This window comes from Manis javanica, chromosome 3 (assembly GCF_040802235.1).
Source record: "Manis javanica isolate MJ-LG chromosome 3, MJ_LKY, whole genome shotgun sequence".
Classification (NCBI taxonomy): Eukaryota; Metazoa; Chordata; class Mammalia; order Pholidota; family Manidae; genus Manis; species Manis javanica.
In genome coordinates, this window is record NC_133158.1 from 190,866,485 (window position 1) to 190,887,814 (window position 21,330).

Sequence of the window (21,330 nt, forward strand, 5' to 3'; positions counted from 1 at the left end):
CACAAAAAAACTACGGTAATTCAGTCTTGGATATTTGGCAAACTTTTTTTTAAAGTGAATGAAGAGAGCCTATAAATCAAGAAAAACTACAAAGAGATTTGCTGTCAATAATGAAATACAAATTTTCAAACAAAAATTGGAATTTCAGAAAACTTAATATTCATCACCATGAACTTGACAGTTTCCCAATACTTACAGACTCTCCAGGAGATTGGGAGTGATATTAAATGGATGTGATTTTATGATACTGCATAATGAAATGCATCAACATTTAGAAGATTTACAAAACTCAGCAAACCACCATTTCTCAAATGACCAATGCATAATGTTATAAAATCAAGTTTGGACAAAAAAGCCACCCATTGACAATGCTATGTTATACATTTGAAAGTGGCTAAGAGTATAAATCTTTAAAGTTGTCATCACAGGAGAAAAAAATGTATAAATGTATGTGGTAATGGATGTTAACGAAAATTATTGTAGGGATCATTGTGCAGTATATACACTTATCAGTCATCAATCATTGTTTCCACCTTGAATTAGTACAATGTTGTATGTCAATTATATATCAATAAAACTGGAAAAAAACTAAGCATAAATTAAATTGTTCAAAAGGAAAGAATCAAGACTCAGGAAAACCATAAACAGTAACAGAACTAATCAAGTGTTTTTGGAAAAAAATTCAAAACCACTGTATTTTAGTGCAACAGAGAACAAAATGTTCACTGATTTGATCTCAGATTTTACTGCAACTAGCTTTTATAAAACTCACTTGTTGAATTTTGGCATCACACTCAAGAATACTCACAATTATGAAAAGCTATTAAATTACTCTTCCTTTTCCAGTTATGTCTGTGTGAGGTTATACTTTCTTCACATACTTTAACCAAAATATACCACAAAGCCAATTGAAAGATCTAGATGTCTTCCATTAAGTAAGCCGTTGAACAGATAACTCAATAATGTAAAACAATGCCACTTTTCCTATTTTTGTTTTATAGTTAATTTAAAAAATATTTATGTTAACATGTAAAGGAGATAGATATTTTAAGAGATGTTATGAATAAATACTTTTTAAATTTGTTTCCATTCATAATAAGGCAATTATTGGTAGATGTAACCCACATAAATTAAAGCTCTTTATGTCATTACAGAAAACATCTCTAAGGTTGTAAAGGGGTTCTGAGAACAACAGTTTGACAGCTGGTACCGTAGAGTATGAACTATAGCGGAGAAGACAGGATGGAGTTCAGGAGTCTAGTACTTGCAATAACAGACTCAAGGCCCAATGATTAGAACCTGGCAAAGACCCTAACAGTGGAGGTGGGGAGAAGTAACCAGATGCAAAAATAATTTCTGAGCAAGAATCAACAGGACGAGTAACTAATGAGATGATCTAGGCAAAAGCACACGAAAGCAGTTTCTCATGAAAGGCTGGGTACAAAATTGGGGAGTGCAGATGGTAGAGCCGGTTTGATATGTTAATTATGAGGTCCAGTAGGAAGCTAAAAAAATAATTATCTGGAATTCACAAGAGCAGTTATACCTAGAGATAAAGATGTGTGAGCAACCACAGATACAAGCAGAAATTAATTACTCAGGGGAAAACTGATGAGTAAGAAGCTAAAAGGACCAATGAATATCTGGTAAAACTCAAGATCAGAATATCTAGTAAGACCCAGTATCTCAAGACAGAATACAGACGGAAAAGGAACAGCACATGAAGGTAACTGGTCTACTGTAATCAGAGGTACAAAAAAAAATCCAGGAATGAGTAAAATTATGGTAGCCAAAGGCAGGTTGGATGGAGTAGGAGACTATTCTAGGATGTAGAATATAATCATTAGTCTTTATCAAGTAATTTAAGGACTCAAAGCAGATTTGCTTAAAAGAAATTAAGTATCTTTATCAAAAAGTACAGTGGTAACAGGAGTCAATATTAATAGAATGATTAAGTGGCATATATTGTTTCATTTGTTACAATAAGAATGTATGGCTTTTGAAATTTAAAGAAATTCAAGGAAAAGAAATAATGAATAGAGGTAATGAGTATAGGCCATTGCAGGCTATTATTTTAAGAAATACAGCAATGAACACAAGGAGAAACAAAGTTAACAAAATAGGAATATAAAAACTCTGTATTTTTTTCAGGGGGAAGACCCTTCAGAATATTTGTAAGCCCTTAAAAAAAAAGCCAAAGAAGAGAAGAAATTTGAAAACTTGGGAGAGCAGAGGTAAGGTGACAGAGATATATGTCTCAAAAGAGGGTGGAGGGGATGGGATGCAGGGGCTTAACCAAAAAACTATCTTTTCCTGTAAGGAGAAAAGGAGAAAAGAAAGGATGATGTTATAGGTAGCTTTAGAGCGAAGATAGACACTAGGGAGTTGCTACCCATGGACTTATATTTTTTAATTTTAAGTAAAAGTTAGGTTTGTATACTAAGACTGAAAGGGTAAACTAAAAGACTACAATAGATATTAGGAAGAGAGAAAAATAAAGCCACTAAGGGCCAAGCAAAAGGATTGTTGGAAATACAATGAAGAACCAGCCAAGACTAGATGAACACACAAATCAACAAAAATTCTGAATAACGGAAAACATCTACATTTGTAGAATTGAACCAAAAATATTATAGATGTTCTAGTTTATATTAAAGAGTGTGGCAATAAAACCCATGGATTATCTTGTCAGCTATGTCCACAGTGTAACTGAGAGATGAACACTGACACAAAGACTGCACACATCCATTCACTAGCATGCCAGCCTTTTTTCTATTAGGTTATTCTTAAGAATCAGAGCAGTAAACTTCCTTGAATAATCATTAATTCTTACTACTGTTTTCTTACGTGAGGACTAGTAAAGGTCAGAGGTTTCAAGTTATCCAACATATTCTATAAGTGACTTAATCAGTGTTTTGCTGCTATTTCTGTCAGAATTCTAGAAATATTATTTCATATTTATATCATTTCTCAGAGGAGCATTTGTATGTACATAAATTTGAATAATTTGCATCATGAATTTTAAGTTTCAATTTCCATAAAGTATCTATGGTAAAGGAACTCATTTATAAAAGGTTCTCAGGGGGTGACCAGGCAGCAGCAGCTCCTGGGAAAGTTCTCTTGGCTGCACTGAGGGAGGCGCCCCAGGCAAGAGCCACCCAGGTGCAGCTGAGCCGAGCTCCGGTGTCTGCAAAAATTCCAGGAGTGCAGCACAGGCCCAGAAGCCGGGAAGGGGGCGCCCCTTCTGGGAGGGATCTAGGCAGCAAGTGGAGGGTGGAGCGGAGGTGGTCAAACCGCCGGGTGTGCACAGGTCTGCTCAGGAACCCACATGTAGGGCCTGAGCCGCCAGGCCGCCCAGAGCCCCGGCCCTGCTCGCTGTGTGTGTTTCTCGGGGAGATGCAGAGGCTTGGCTCTAGGAAAGCAGGATGCAGCTCTGGTCTGAACCTGGCATTCGCTGCTTGCAGTCCCACGCCCTTCTACTTTAACACCTTTGAGATTATCCCCCAGTTTAGCTTTCATGAAGCCACACTTTCTGGACCAGACACCTAAAGAGCATCCACCTCTATGCCTCTCATCTTAAAAATATAGAAAAAAGCGTTCAGGGAATTATCTGGAGAATCTGAAGATGAAGATGTACAAAATGAATGCCTGAGGCACCCTCGGCAGGAGTTGCTGAGTTCCACAGTACTTATTAAGGAACTCACAAAGATACATTTTAAGTATCCAGTCATCCTAGCTGTGAAAAATATCTCCATTAAAATCCAGAAATGGGAGTGCTTTGGATAGTTTGTATACAATGGAGCTGAAGAAACTGTCTTCCAAATTTTGACTGCACAGCAATATGCTACCTGTGGGGATGTGTTCATAGATGGCTTTAGCATCACTGAAAATATTCAGAAGATGGTGGCATGAGAGGTAAGACAGAGGCTTCCTCCTAAAACCGCATTTAATATGAAAATATAATTAACACGACTAATCCTATAAGAGCAACAGGAAAGAGGGCTATGCCAAAGTGCATACACCAGGAGAAAAGAATAAACCTCATGGAACAAAACATACCAAAGTCGTGGCCTGGCGGGACCCAAGCCCTTCCCTCACCCCAGCTCACCGGCGAGAGGAAGAGAAAGAGCAGAGAGGGAGTGCAGGCCTGGGACTGCTGAATACCTAACTCCAGAGATCTGCTCTGGGAGCACAAACCTACATTTCATGGTGCTTTCACAGTACTCTTGTGATTAGGGGATTGGAAAACTAAGATAGGAAGAATTCCTGGAGAGACTGAGATTCCAGCCACTTGTGGAAGCAGGGATCCATATCCGGCTGCTCTGGGAAAAAAGAAAGGCAGGCAGTCTGAGAGACTTCCTAAGAGCAAGAGGGCTGCTAAAGGGGCAAGGATTGCACAGAGCTTAAGCTCAGGAGAAAGGACAGGTAGACAAAATTGTCCAGGTGCACTCTGCCCAGCAGGTTGGGAACTTTCTCGATCTTCAGGTGCTGCAGCTCCCTGGTTGGCTACACAGCTCGAAGGATTCCCTCCGTGATACGCAGCCTACTGCGCCTTTCTCCTGGCAAGCACCACCTGGCTCACAAACCAGCAAACCCTACCCTGGCGTTAGGCCAGCCAGAGGGAAGCCCCGTCTACAGCAACTACAGATGCAAAACATAGAGGCTTATACCTGTGTGCTCAGCCCATGGGTTCAGGCAGTGGAGTGAGGCATAGCAGCCGGGAAGCACGCAAAAGCTCTTTCCTCCCCCCATACACCAAGACTGCTCCCCTGCGACACCCAACATTGCCTCAGGGGCTGAGCAGCTCCAGAGAGTAGAGCTTCTGGGCACTAGAGGGCACTATATACAAATACAATACTCCAAAGAAACCTGGCTCATAGTAAAATTATGAATACAACACCTGAGAAAGACTCAAATGAAATTGATGTCATGAATCTTCCTGAAAGGGAATTCAAAATAAAAATCATTAACATGTTCAAGGAAGTACAGAAAAATATTCAAGAAATCAGTAATGAATTCTGGTTGGAGATCCAATCGTTGAAGAGCACCGGATATTAAAAGCAGATTAGATACAGTGGAAGAGATGATAAATGAAACAGAAATTAGAGAAGAGGAACACAAAGAAGCTGAGGCACAGAGAGAAAAAAAGGATCTCTAAGAATGAAATAATATTGAGAGAACAGTGTGACCAATTCAAACAAAACAATATTTGCATTATAGGGGTGCCAGAAGAAGAGAGAGAAAAAGGGATAGAAAGTGTCTTTGAGGAGGTAATTGCTGAAAACTTCCCCAACCTGGGGAAGGAGATAGTCTCTCATGCCATGGAGGTGCACAGATCTCCCAACGCAAGGGACCCAAGAAAGACAAAATCAAGAAATACAGGAACTAAAATGGCAAAGATCAAGGATAAAGACAGACTTTTAAAAGCAGCTAGAGAGAGAAAAAAGATCACATACAAAGGAAAACCCATCAGGCTAACATCAGACTTCTCAATAGAAACCTTACAGGCCAGAAGGGAGTGGCATGATATATTTAATGCAATGAAACAGAAGGGCCTCAAGCCAAGAATACTTTATGCAGCAAGATTATCATTTAAATTTGAAGGAGGGATTAAACAATTTCCAGATAAGCAAAAGCTAAGAGAATTTACCTCCCACAAACCATCTCTACAGTCTATATTGGAGGGACTGCTGTAGATGGAAGTGTTCCCAAGGTTTAATAGCTGTGCCCAGAGGTAATAAAACCACAATAAAAAAGTAGAACAGTTAATTACTAAGCAAATGCAAAATTACCACAACTATCCCTAAAGTCAATCAAGGGATAGACAAAGAGTACAGAATATGATACCTAATATATAAAGAATGGAGAAGGAAGAAAAAGGAGGAGAAAAAAAGAACCTTTAGATTGTGTTTGTAATAGCATATTAAATGAGTTAAGTTAGACTCTTAGATACTAAGGAAGTTAATTTTGAACCTTTGGTAAACACAAATCTAAAGCCTGCAATGGCAATAAGTACATACCTACCAATAATCACCCTAAATGTAAATGGTCTGAATGCACCAATCAAAAGACATAGAGTCACTGAATGGATAAAAAAACAAGACCCACTTATATGCTGCCTACAAAAGACTCACTTCAAACCCAAACACATACAAAGACTAAAAGTGAAGGGATGGAAAAAGTGATTTCATGCAACTAACAGATAGAAAAAAGCAGGTGTTGCAGTACTTGTATCAGACAAAATAGACTTCAAAACAAAGAAAGTCACAAGAGAAAAAGAAGGACATTACATAAAGGGGTCAATCCAACAAGAAGATACAACCATTATAAATATATATGTGCCCAACACAGGAGCACCTACCTATGTGAAACAAATACTAACAGAATTAAAAGGGGAAATAGAATGCAATGCATTCATTCTAGGAGACTTCAACACTCCACTCACTCTGAAGGACAGATCAACCAGACAGAAAATAAGTAAGGAAACAGAGGCACTGAACAACACATTAGAACAGATGGACCTAACAGTCATCTACAGAACCCAAAAGCAGTAGAATACACGTTCTTTTTAAGTGTACATGGAACATTTTCAAGAATAGATCATATACTAGGCCAGAAAAAGAGCCTTGGTAAATTCAAAAAGATTGAAATGTTACCAGTTTCTCAGACAACAAAGGTATGAAACTAGAAATAAATCACACAAAGAAAATGAAAAATCCCACAAACACATGGAGGCTTCACAACATTCTCCTAAATAACCAATGGATCAATGACCAAATAAAAACAGAGATCAAGCAATATATGGAGACAAATGACAACAATAATTCAACAATGCAAAATCTATGGGATGCAGTGAAGGCCATGCTAAGAGGAAAGTATATTTCAATATAGGCCTTCTCAGGAAAGAACAACAATCCCATATGAGCAGTCTAAACTCACAATTAATGAAACTAGAAAAAGAAGAACAAACGAGGCGCAAAGTCAGGAGAAGTGGGTACATAATAAAGATTAGAGCAGAAATAAATAAAATTGAGAAGAATAAAACAATACAAAGAATCAGTGAAAGCAAGAGCTGGTTCTTCAATAAAATAAACAAAATAGATAAACCCTTAGCCAGACTTATCAAGAAAAAAAGAGAGTCTACTCACATAAACAGAATCAGAAATGAGAAAAGAAAAATGACTATGGACATCACACCACAGAAATACAAAGAATTGTTAGAGAATACTATGGAAAATTATATGCCAACAAACTGGATAACCTAGAAGAAATGGACAACTTCCTAGAAAAATACATCCTTCCAAGGCTGACCCAGGAAGAAACAGAAAATCTGAACAGACCAATTAACAATTGGAATTAGCAAAGAAATTGAGCTGATAATCAAAAAACTACCTAAGAACAAAACCCCTGGACCAGATGGCTTCACCGCTGAATTTTATCAAACATTTAGTGAAGACCTAACACCCATCCTCCTTAAAGTTTTCCAAAGAGTAGAAGAAGAGGGAGTACTTCCAAACTAATTCTATGAGGCTAGCATCACTCTAATACCAAATTCAGGCAAAGACACTACAAAAAAGAAAAGTACAGACCAATATCCCTGATGAACATAGATGCAAAAATACTCAACAAAATACTAGAAATCGGAGTGCAAAAAGATCATCCATCATGATCAAGTAGGATTTATTCCAGGGATGCAAGGATGGTACAACATTCAAAAATCCATGATCATCATCCACCACATCAACAAAAAGAAGTACAAAAACCACATGATCATCTCCATAGATGCTGAAAAAGCATTTTACAAAATTCAACACCCATTCATGATAAAAATTCTCAACAGAATGGGTACAAAGGGCAAGTATCTCAACATAATAAAGATCATATATGACAAACCCACAGCCAACATTATACTTACAAGTGAGAAGCTGAAAACTTTTCCTTTAAGATAGGGGACAAGTCAAGGATGCCCACTCTCCCCACTTCTATTCCACATACTACTGGAGGTCCTAGCTATGGCAATCAGACAACACAAAGAAATAAAAGGCATCCAGATTGGCGAGGAAAAAGTCAAACTGTCACTGTTTGCAGATGACATGACATTGTAAATAAAAAACTCTAAAGAATCTACTCCAAAACTACTAGGATCTAATATCTGAATTCAGCAAAGTTGCAGGATACAAAATTAACACACAGAAATCTGTTGTATTCCTATACACTAACGATGAACTAGCAGAAAGAGAAATCAGGAAAACAATTCCATTCACAGTTGCATCAAAAAGAATAAAATACCTAGGAATAAACCTAAGCAAGGATGTGAAAGACCTATACTCTGTAAACTACAAGACACTCATGAGAGAAATTAAAGAAGATACCAATAAATGGAAACACATCCCATGCTCATGGATAAGAAGAATTAATATGTCAAAATGGCCATCCTGCTTAAAGCAATCTACAGATTTGATACAATTCCTATCAAAATACCAACAGCATTCTTCAATGAACTAGAGCAAATCATTCTAAAATTCATATGGAACCACAAAAGACCCCAAATAGCCAAAGCAATGCTGAGAAGGAAGAATAAAGCTGAGGGGATTATGCTCCCGAACTTCAAGCTCCTCTACAAAGCCACAGTAATCAAGACAATTTGTTACTGGCACAAGAACAGAACCATAGACCAGTAGAAGAGACGAGAGACCCCTGATATAAACCCAACCATATATGGTCAATTAATATACGATAAAGGAACCATGGACATGCAAAGGGGAAATGACAACCTCTACAACTGGTGTTGGCAAAACTCGACAGCAACATGCAAGATAATGAAACTGGATTATTGTTTAAACCCATACACAAAAGTAAACTCAAAATGGATCAAAGACCTGCAAGTAAGTCATAAAACCATAAAACTCTTAGAAGAAAACATAGGCAAAAATCTCCTGAATATAAGCATGAGCAACTTCTTCCTGAATGCATCACCTTGAGCAAGGGAAACAAAAGCAAAAATGAACACTTGTAACTACAACAAACTGAAAAGTTTCTGTACAGCAAAGGACCCCATCAAGGAACAAAAACGTATTCTACAGTATGGGAGAATATATTTGTAAATGACATATCAGACAAGGGTTTGACATCCAAAATATATAAAGAACTTACACACCTCTACACCTAAATAGCAAATAACCCAATTAAAAAATGGGCAGAAGATATGAAGAGACAATTCTCCAAAGAAGAAATTCAGATGGCCAACAGATATATGAAAAGATGCTCCACATCACTAATCATCAGGGAATGACAAATTAAAATCACAATGAGATATCACCTCACACCAGTAAGGATGGCCAGCATCAAAAACACTAAGAACAACAAATGCTGGTGAGGATGTGGAGAAAGAACCCTCCTACACTGCTGGTGGGGATGTAAGCTAGTTCAACCATTGTGGAAAGCAATATGGAGGTTCCTCAAAAAACTAAAAATAGAAATACCATTTGACCTGGGAATCTCACTCCTTGGAATTTACCCAAAGAATACAACTTCTCAGATGCAAAAAGACATATGCACCCCTGTGTTTATTGCAGCACCATTTACAATAGCCAAGATATGGAAGCAATCTAAGTGTCCATCAGTAGATGAATGAATAAAGAAGATGTGGTACACATACACAATGGAATACTATTCAGCCATAAGAAAGAAAAAATCCTACCATTTGCCACAACATGGATGGAGCTGGAGAATATTATGCTCAGTGAAATAAGCCAGGTGGAGAAAGTGCCAAATAAGTTCCCTCCTTTTTGGAGTATAACAATGAAGCAGAACTGAAGGAACAAAATAGCAGCAGACTCACAGACTCCAAGGGACTAGTGGTTACAAAAGGCGAGGGGTGTGGAGGGTGGGTCAGGAGGGAGGGAGAAAGATGGGGATTGAGGGGTATTATGTTTAGTACACATTGTATGGGGGGTCATGGGGAAAACAGTGCAGCACAGAGAAAGCAAAAATGAATCTGTAGCATCTTACTACACAAATGGACATTGGGGTAAGGGTGGGGACTTGGTAATGTGGGTGAGTGTACTAGCTGCATTGCTTTTTCACGTGAGGCTTTCATAGGAGTGTGTATCAGTGGTACCTTAATAAAAAATTTAAAAAATATATTGCTATGATGGCTACTTAACATGTCTTTTGGAACACACTGTATGCATCTGTTAAATATATTCTTGCAAATAAAATTACTGGACCATACAGTATATGAATATTCAAATAAAAATAGGTTCTCGGCTCTCTGGAGCAAAGCAATGATGTGCCTCTTTTAGGTAGCCTCCAAGTGAATGCAGAAGACTTCTGCAAATATATTCTTTATTGTATTACAGAAATTATTCAACTTCAAGGAAAAAAAGACACATTTTTGTAAGTTAAATTCCTTAATTTGTGAAAAATTGGTAGGCTAAGAATACAGACAATTCACCTTCCAAATATATTCTTCTACTTCAGAGTGAAGTTAATAACTATATTTTGATAAATGAAGTCTGAAATTAGATCCCTTTGTAATTAACTTGGTCAAGAAACAGAATTTTGTGTGTCCTTTCCTTTTGGTTTGTCTTGACTGGTTCTCAGTCATAAAGCAAAAAATAGTGCCAAAAACAAAAGTAGTTAACCCTGAATATAAAGGTACCAAACCCATCATAAATAAAACTTGACTGAGCCATAAAATATACAGTTGTCATAAATGAATCAGTGAAAAAAATCAACTAACTAATGAAACTAGGAGACTATTGAGATCAAAATTTTTACTATACAACTGCGAAAATTGAGACCTAGATAAATTAGTGACTTGCTGAAAGTCAGAATGCCAATCAGCTGAGATGGAGCTGTATTCTTCCTCCTTTTTTACAAAGCCTCATCCACCATGATTTACCAGACATATGAAGGGAATTTTAAACAATCTTTAAACAACTCTAACCATGATCCCAGGGAGCTGACCCATCAAAAGATTGATTTTTAATTTTTCTATATAATTGGTCACCCATTTGATTGTATTTGATTTAGTGAGCACAAATGAAGTTCTTATGCAAAGACTTTGAAATAAGCAGAATATGAAAGTGTGTTTATATATATATATGTATATATGTGTGTGCATATGTGTATATACATGTAAATTATGTGTATGTACATTAATATTGTGCCTACTTCAAAAATCTTTGCCAAGAGCTTCATATGTATACATGTTATAGAGTTAACCATATATAGGGTTAGCTCTAACTAAACGACAAATAAGTGAGATAGATAAATATAAGGTGCATATAAATATTAGAGAGTTAACACTATATACGGTTCCACTAGAAAATAAAAGACATTATATAAAGAATATGAGTGTTAAATCTAATCAAGTATCAAAACATACAGTATGGACGAAAAGGAATCTAAGAAATCAAGAGGAGGGAGTCTGACTTTAGTTCTGTTCATAGGCTAATGAAATACTGGGAATGAAAAGAACTTTTAGATTCTGTTAACTTCCCAGTGATTCTTGCATCGGGCTGCGTCCCTACGAAGCTCTGTTTAGTGACTCTGGCAACAAACATCCTCACAAAGAAATCAATTTTCTCTCTGGACAGTTCTATTGTTTCCTTTAAAACTGAGCTTGTCTTCCTCTATGTTTCTCTTTTTGGTCTTGGTTCTATAACTTGGGGTCATACAAAAGAAATCTAGTTCATCTTATTTGACAACTCCTCAAATACCAGGTGATTACTTTCCTGTTCTTCAAAGAAAACAGTACTATAGATCAAACTACAGACTTTCATGTTCCTGCAAATCCTGATCATGATTCTATAAGCAAACTCCGAGGTAATTTTATCACCCATAACCAGTGGCAATCAGAATGGAACGCAATGCTCCGGGTGTAATATAGCCACCCAAGAAATGAACACTTTTTTCCTTACAAATACTATTTCTGTCAATGCCCAGGACCTCTAAGTATTAAACAGTCATAGCATGTTATTTATACTAATCTTACTTTCAACTGAAATTTCTAATTATTTAAAAAGTTTCATAAGGCAAAACAGCATTTGAGATGAGCCCTAAAGGACTAGTAAGATCTGCATAATTTAGCAGGACGCTATCATTCTAAACAAGCATGTCTAAGCATAAATAATGGCAAGTTTAGGCACAAGCACAGACCAGCCTTCCTAAAATAAGACAGTAATTTCACATAAAGTTTAGGATGTAAATTAGAGAGGCCCTTGGAAATCAAAGTGAAGAGTTTGTACTGGGTCCATCAGGCAATAAGCACACATCATGGTTCCTACACAAAAGATTAGCAAGATGGAAATCGAAATAGGTAAAATGGACAATAATGAGCAGAGAAAAAAAAGCAAATAATTAGGAAAGTATTGATGAAAATTCTTCAGAATGATGGTAAGTGGAAATGCAATAAACATGACAAATAAAGGAAATCATTTTAAGAGAAAGACAGATTCCATTTAAGTTTCATGTCTGATTAACTAGAGTCATGAGGATGCCAATTCCAAAACCTGGGAAATCATTTGGAAAGGGAAGATCACTGAGTCAGTTGATTGCAATTAGCATGCCACTAAATTGGAACTGTTCAACAAGTAGTAAGAAATACATAACTAAACATCAGTGAAATATTTGATCTGGATATGTTACAGTAATAACATAGGCAATTTTCAATATCTATTATATAGATTATCTGTACCCTTTTCAAGTCAGCCTTTCATCTTTCGCCAATGGATTTTTCTTGAATATTTACATTAAGAAGTAAAAAACTGTAACTAAACACAAATCAATCCAGTCTATTAATGAATAGAAGATGAGAAAATCAGAACAGGAAAATGATGGCTAACATGAGACAACATATGAGTTCTTTGATTATTTACAGGATCTCTACCCTTCTTACTACATAGAACTGATGTGTACAAATTCTGTCAAATGGTAACATATGTCTTTGAGGAAGACAAAAAAAATTCTCATAATAAATATCAAACACCTTTAAACACAATTTTTTAGTTTGTGAAAAACTAATATTAAGAAGTCACAATGTTTATCATCATACACATAGAAAGAGAGCAACAAATTTCTTTGTCATGATTTTAAAGTTAGATTGCCAACATTTTGGAGAAAAGAGACAGAATGAACACATGCTAATATAACATCACACTAATATAAACAATAAGTGCCCTCATCAAATATCAATTAAGGGCTTATTATTAAGCTTTCCCATACCTAAGTTACAAGTATGGGTCAAAATTGGAAGAGACTTTAAATGTAACTTGTAAACATATTAGTTCACTTATTGTAAACTATCAGATGCCTGAAGGTCAAACAGTCCTCTACAAATGGGAGAATGTTCCCCAGCTCAGGGATGGCAAAAATGTGCCAAGAGATTACAGTCTGGCCAAATTCCAGTATTAAAAGTGTTATGTCTGCTATGAGCACAAATAGAAATGACAAGTAGTGTTTTGGTTTTTTGTTGAAGTGGTTCTATTTTTTTTGTTTTTGTTTATTCAATCAAAATTCTGAAAGTATATTTCAGTGTGATCTGCTTCCACATAGAACACACATATAAATATAAATCACAAACCTATGCTTCCTTCTTATAAATTATGGCAGGCAGGATCAGATAATTAATTCTGTCATCCTTCAATCATTATTTCTTGAGAATAGTAGCTTGACATATTTGTTCTTATCGATTTAAGAAAAGAGAAAGATTTCCTGTGTTTGAAAGAGATTTTAAAAATCTGACTCTACATGAAATTTCAAAAAGAAATTCTACCACCAAGGGTTTTAAGATCCTTATTATTAAAACAAGACTAAGATATATTTACTTTATATGGTAGAGCTTTCCAATATAATTCATCAAAAATAAAGACAGAACTACTTAAATCTGTCAAGATAAAATTTTTAAAAGATGATTCTCTGCATCATTCCACAATTGGATAATCGTAAGGCTGTAAGCAAATGCAATATACTAGAATTTAAAAATCTTAAAACTCTCACAGATTGAAATGACCTTAAATATCACCATTTGGTCTAACCACTATCCAATGTCCAAACTTCCTATAAAATATGTCTGCTAAATAATTACCCCTCATGACTGAGGTCCTCCAGTTATACTGAAATCCACTACCTCTGTTCCCAGTCACTTATATCTAGGCAGAACTCAATTAAAAAGTTCTTCCTAACCTGGAGCCAAAAATATTTCTCCTCATAGCTTCTACCTATTAATCCCGGTTTTAACTATTGGTGCCAAGGAACAGAGTCTATTTCCTCATCTATATCATGGTTTTTCAATAATTTGAAAACAACTTGCAAACATTTGTTTCTTCAGCTCATCCTAATACATAATTTAATTACCTCAACTATTATTCTTACCCAGGAAAATACTGACTAGCACAATGCAAAAATCTCTAAAAATTTTGCTTTAAATATCATTCTATTAAGTGCTATACTTAACATAGACTTAGTAAATAAGAACACTAATTTCTTCCTTAGCTAGATATGTGCATATATATATATCACAGATTATTATCACATGTATGTCACATATGTCATATATGTGTGTGCATTCATTTGTACCATGATTATTACTTAATATTGTTTTCCAAATGTGCTGTACCAAACTATGGTTTCTCCATCCTATACTTAATTTTTCTGTATAGGATGTGTACCATTGATTTCTGGACCAAAGTACATACTTTAATCTTTTTAGACTCAACCTTTACTTTAACCCATTCAAGTCATAATGAATCCTAATTCTGTTGCACATATTCACTATGTGTCCCAATATCACATTATCCTCAGTTTGGGTAAGTGTTTCTTCTCAATAGTCTTATTTTAGTCAACAATGATAAAATGTTGAATATAAGGCCAAAATTTCACCAGGAAACATCATACAGTTTGACAATGTTTCACGAACAACCAGTTGTTAACTCTAGTTTTTCTATATTGAGACCATATTTCTAAATATTGTCCATAGAGATCATATAAGTTATTTCAAGTACCTTAACAATATCCAGATATAATGACTTATAAGAGCCAAAGATCTTTAGGTTTTTATTAACTCTTTAAACAAATTTTTATTGTAAGTATGCTTTGTGTCAGGCACTATAATTATCTCTAGTGATCTAGCCAATAAGACACTGCTCTCAAGGAGCTTACAATCTAGTGAGGAAGGCAGGTAATCACAATTGATGACTACCGTACAGTATTATAAACATGACAGGCAATTCACGAACCGTGGAGGCACAGGGTGTGGTTATTTAAACCAGACTGTAAGAATTAGGAAAGGTTTCCCCAAGGAGATAACAGGGTTTGAGTTTGAAGTCATTACACAATAGTCATATTAAAATGTTGGATGTATGCATGTGGTGCTCTTCAGAGAGGTCAAGGCCAGACATACAGACTCAGGAGTCAACAGTGAATAAATGGTATTTATAGCCATGGATTTGAAGAAGACCACTTCAAATCGAGCAAGGGGTCGACTGAAGAAAGAGGGAAAGCTTTGACAGTTTAGGTCAAGGGAAGAACACTTGCAGAGGTGGGAAAGAGCAAGTATGTATGCGACTTGACTCATGTGTGGGCTGAGTAGGGGAGGTACTGGGATAGAAAGATGCTGGAGTTGTCAGAGCCAGTCCAGCAAGAGCCTTTTGTGAAGCCAAGAAATCAGAACCTTATGTAGAAAGTGATGGAGTCCCTTAAAAAGTCTCTAAGCATTGGAACTACTTGACTAGATTGAAGATTCAGAAAATACACTCTAGGGTTAGTGTGGAATATGAACTGATGGAGGAAGACAAGAGGTAGGGAGACTTAACAAAAAATTCACCAGAAAAGGTGGGGGGAATAATTAAAGCAGTGTCCACATGAGAATGAAAATGGAGGACACATTCCAACGATGCTGTATGCTCTGAATTGAGAAGACTTGAAGACTAATGAATTTGAAAAGCCAAGGTAGAAAGAGAAGGTCTAAAGTGATCCCCAGCATTTCAGTTTGGATAGCAGAGGAGGTAACGGCGGCATGTTCTGGGAAAGGGTACCCTGCATTTGGAGTGGTGGGGAGGATTTCTGAGCTCAGGTTTTATCATTCTGAGTTTCAGGTCAAAATGGGATGGCCATGTAGAAATGTTAGATGCATGGGTATGGCATTCTTCAGAGAGGTCTGGGCTGGATGCAGAGACTCAGGAGTTAACAGTGTATAGGTGGTTGTTACAGTGATAGATTTGGACAAAAGTACTCAGGCAGAATATATAGAAAATCAGATTAATAGATTAAGGTAAAATCCCAAGCTGTAAAATCAAAAGCTAACTGTGTTCAACGACTTAAAGTATTCTTTCTCATTTAAGTTTATTTCTTATATTTTAATATATATTAAATTTCTAAAATTTTTGGAAAGGAAATTTATCAGGTAGCAAGTCAGTGGGGCACTGCTGTTTCAGTTACACATAAAAAGCACAGCAGCATAAATATTTATATTATACATCTCAAAAAAATGCAAGTTAAAAATATAGTAAAGAGCCAGGAAAAGTTTATGATACAATTCTAGCTCAACATCAAAATTATAGATGAAATGTTTAGGACCCCAAATTCTTCATTTCTTCTTTATTTTAAAACATTTTCCTCTTATTCATAGTCTCAAGGGTGCAGGTGGATGTTGTTATAATAGGAAAATGGTAAGTTATCAAAGTTCATGTTAACTACACTTACATAAACATTAAGTGCATATGTCTACACAATCCTACTGCTTCATTAACTCTACTCAAAAAAAAAAGGTAAATAAATCAAAATATCACTGGGCAAGATCTCACCACATTGAGGAGAATTTAAAAACTGTACCTAGCTTTCAGATTTTGTGATCTCAAATATTCCTCTTAATCAAGATATTCTATACTTAATCAATTTACATAAGATGGGCTAATTGTATTTTTAAGATATAAATAATTTGTATATTTTTTCACATTATATTATTATAGCTGACATCCTTAATCTTGATGTTCAAAGAAATGTAATACTATGGATCCAACCATAGCCAGAGAAAACTCGAGTCTTCTGAAGTTTATAAATTCAGTGGTAAGAAAATATAAATTATTATTAAAATGCTCAATACAAATCTAATTCTCTAAGGTACATCTACTTTTTAATAAATTAGATTTTTAGCAGCATCACCAGGGTAACTGTCAATAAAGCTTTAGTCTCATAATTACAAAAAATAAAAATAAATGTTTAAACTATGATAGAAAATTTCACAGATAAAATTTCAATAATTTCTCAACATATCTAAAATCCTGTGATATGGGATTACAAAGTAAATGTTGGGCCTTCCACTTGAAGATTTCCATATTCACCAAAAGAGAATATTTATTATATTAGTCTTAACCCATAAGACTTAACTTTAAAAATCTCTCAACTACAGATACTATACAAGTACACATTCAGTTAACATATAAGACAATTTAATAGTATAATTCTGAAAAGGGATAGAATGTCCCCCAAACGCTCTTGCAACATGACAGTAGTTACCAGGCTTGCTGTTGGCATCTTCAGAACTCTTTGATGACATCTGATGAGGAAAAGGAGGGAAATGGAAAAGAGCCCTATCCGCATACAGAGCAACCTGACTGACAGAAGTTGAGTTGAGGCAACACGGACAATCTCCCTGACTATAAGACATACACAGCAGTTTATGACAATATTTCAACATTCATCAAATAAAAGGTTAATGTAAAGAATATCTAAAATATGAGAATATGTCCTTTCACTTGGGAAGAATAAGGTCTGATAAGGCCCAGTTCTCTATTGAATGCTAATCTCCCTGCTGTGGAACAAAATCTCTAACAGTGAAGAGCAGTGATGGTGGCAGATGGTGGTTATTCCCAAACCTGCCCCACTGGACACTTCATATCCAACCAGGCAGATGGCCAAGGAGGGACACATGAATATAACTCAGGCCCACCTACCACACACCTAGAAATCTGGTCCTGACATCAGACTATGTAGCAATGGAATAAGCAGGACTATTTGAGGTGAAAACCAGGAGATCCTTCTTAATAGGGAGCTTTATTTAATGCTAGACTAAGTGGATCATGATACTGTCCCCAGACTTTGCATCCCCCACATTCCTGCAAATATCCATTCCAAAATACTAATTCTAATATCATATCCTTTCTTTATAAACTATGCTTTCAAAATGAACCTCAGTATCTCTTAAACAACATCTATAAAACTAGGGAATCTACATTTAAGTACTCTTACCTGTGATCAATATGGCATTTAAGAAATCATAAAAAATGACTTGTAACAGCAAATTAATTTTTATTCCAGATCACTGCAAATGTTACACTGTTACCTAAAAGCGCATATTTTTGAAAATTGCTTATTTATATACTGTTCAACTACTCTAACTACTGAATATTAATTCCTGTTAGTCACCAGTTATATGAACCTTTCTATTAAAAAAAAATAAACGAAGACAAAAAAACAAAGTTCAAACCACAAAAGTTTTCTGTTGTTGTTTTGGTAGGAAATGAGTGACTGGATTTAGGTTTTTTTTTTTTTTTACAAGTAACTTCAAATGTAATGACATATTTTTTGAGAAATATTCTAATTTCCTAATACAAGTCCTTTACAAAAAAAAATGCTGAAATTGAAAATTGATCTACCATGTGAAATGTCTTCTTCCATGCCTCAATATAAACTAAATAGACTTTAAAATCATAGTTTTATCTGACTTTTTAAGTGAATATTCACTCAGGAGTATTTTTTAAAAACCAGCTTCATGAACTGGTATTTGCCCAAAACATGTAAACTCAGTATCCAATTAAACTTGCATATTTGGTGTAAGAAAGAAAGAGTAACTTTTTTCCTGCTTTTATAAAAGATGAATAGAAATTATGTAAGACTAGGGCACTTTACAAAACTTAATAAAACTTTACTTTTAACACTGGGAATTCTCTATCACATTCTAAATCTCTCTTCAGCCTGTCATTTTCTATCTATGAAACTAATGGGTACAAACATTTTTGATATGAAAAGTTTTGCTGACATGTTTCAATAAACCACCATATTTGATAAAAAAGCAATAACATTATTCCTTATAAGAATATAAGACATGAAGAACGTACGATGGGCATAGATACTGCTTCTTTTTCCCCTTCCCTTTCTTGGAAGATTTCTCTTTAGAATAGGCTTCTTCAACCCACAAGGATATTAAAATCAGAAAGATAATCGCCAATAAAAACTTCATCTTGAAAAATTAAATTTTCAGCAGACCGATCTACAAGAAAGAATAAGAAAAAAGCCTTATATTTATGAAGCAAATGATAGCTATACATCTCATTAAGGAGTATGACCATTACCACCCAATGATTAGTGCATTTGTACATCAAATTTTCATTGCTCAAACCTACCTTGTTATACTGCACTATACATTTTGTGATGGTTTAATAGGAAAAGTTAGTTTAAATAATGGTTCATAGGAAATACGACCCCAATGAGGCATAAAAAGTAAGTATGCAAAATTTGATTCTATGATTATATAATATTGTAAATTGCTCCATTTATCAGTATATGTTTACAAAGATACCTGGAAGGATGTTTAACAGTGTTAAAATATTATCTTGTGCTAGTACATTTGGATTTTTTGTTTTCTTTTTTAATCTCTATATTGTTTAAATTCTGCGTGTATATTTTTCAAAAGCAAACAATTCTAAAGGAAAATATAATTCCTTAACTAAAGAATTCAAAGATTTTCAAAAAATTAATTATAAAGAGTTCCACACTTCAAATTCATTGTGTTTTTACTTAGAAACACTAAATTTTCAAGTTACCCTTTAGCCAAAAAAAGTGCATATTGATTTAAGTCTGCTTTTTGGCGTTCCTACTTACATGATACTAACACTTATCATCAAAAAGATTTCTGACTCCAGAATTTCTCGGTGACATTATAAGCAATAAAACACTACGTATGGTGAGACTCTTCCAAATAAATCTTCTTAGCCGTATTTAATAACATTTTCCACATTCAAATGAGAATTATATTCTCACCAATCTAATGCATCAAAAAAAAACCCAACTAAACGTTAAGGTTTACACTCTAATATGTAAGCCTCCTCTGTGTCCCTCATTTCCAACCCGTAAATTGTTTCTCCTGCATTGTTTTCTGCAGGGTGAGAGACCTGTCATATTTCTCAGCATTCACTTAATTCCCATCTCACTCTTCTATTTCTGCTTCTTCTATGTCATGTTTTCCCATCTCCCTTTCTCCCGGGGAGTCTTGTTTTCTCACATTTATCCTAGGGGGCCCTAAGGCAAGCCAGGAGGGCTGCTTCCCGGGTCCCTTCCACTGAACGCATAAGAGGAGGCTCATCAGACCCAAAGCAACAGAAGCCTCTCCGCCGTCAACGTGCAGCCCTGGACGCCCCCTCCACCCAGCCTAGGGCGGCATCTGCGGCCACAGCAGCAGGTGACAGTCACCCTCACCTTCGTCCCCGGAAACTGGAGGGCCGTCCTAGCGGGCTGCAGGGTCCCGAGGGAAGTTCAACCCTGGGCTCTCTTCACCTCCAACCTTTCAAGGAGCACAGCTATAAGGACTGAAGGATCTTCCCCAAAAAAGCACACCACGCCAAGAGGCCCCCGCCACCCCCGCGTCCCCTATTATCCCGGCCCCGCGTCGCGCCCCGCGGGCACCACCGCCTCGGCGGCCCGGCGCCCCGCTCCCCGCGCGGGCCAGTTCTCTCCTCCTCCGCGGCCGCAGTGCCCGCCGCGCCGCCCGGCCCGGGCCCGGCCCCCGCCCGCACTCCTTCCCGCCCGCGCCCCCGCCCGGCCGCCCTCCCGAGCGGAGCCCCTGGGCCCTACCTCGAGGCGGCCCCGCCCGCAGCCGCCAGGGAGGACGCGGCGGCCCGGGGCCCGGACGGCGGGGGCGCGGCGGGCGCAGAGCGGGGCGCGGAGTCCCGCCGACCGGTGACGCGCCTGCTCGGACCGCGGAGCCTGCGCCGTGGCGCGCGTCGCCCCGGCTCCGCAGTCGCGGTCGGGGCTGCTGCGGGCACCGCGGGCCGGGCGCCCGGAGCCCAGAGAGCGGGAGGCGGGGACGGGAAGGGGGATTCCGACTCGGCGCGGAAGAATCGTCACAACCCCGTCCCCTCCCGGCCTAGCAGGGTTTCTGAGCAGCAGAAATGTCCTCTAGTCGCGAGCTAGAGAGGATTGGGGGCGGAGCGCGGGCGGGTGGTCCGGGCAGTGTTAGCACAGAGAAGGTTTTTCAAGGTGCTGGACTCGTCTGCGGTCAGTTCTTGACCACTAGCGTCAAAAACACAATAGAACTAGGACTGACTTTCT

The 21,330-nt window shown here is 37.1% G+C and overlaps 1 protein-coding gene across 2 annotated transcripts in view; it reads right to left on the minus strand.

The window, feature by feature from the left end:
- Window positions 1-21,118, minus strand: part of GLRB (glycine receptor beta) — a 93,784-nt gene extending 72,666 nt beyond the window's left edge. Inside the window, exons 1-3 of one of the 2 annotated variants that reach the window (XM_073232537.1) lie at window positions 20,854-21,118; window positions 20,479-20,563; window positions 19,122-19,273 (exon numbers count right to left, since the gene is read on the minus strand). In XM_073232537.1, the coding sequence (XP_073088638.1) occupies window positions 19,122-19,243 (122 nt within the window). In that variant the 5' untranslated portion in view covers window positions 19,244-19,273; window positions 20,479-20,563; window positions 20,854-21,118. The remainder of the gene's footprint in view (window positions 1-19,121; window positions 19,274-20,478; window positions 20,564-20,853) is intronic. The other variant, XM_036992958.2, reaches the window with a different exon arrangement.
- Between the last annotated feature and the right edge of the window lie 212 nt (window positions 21,119-21,330).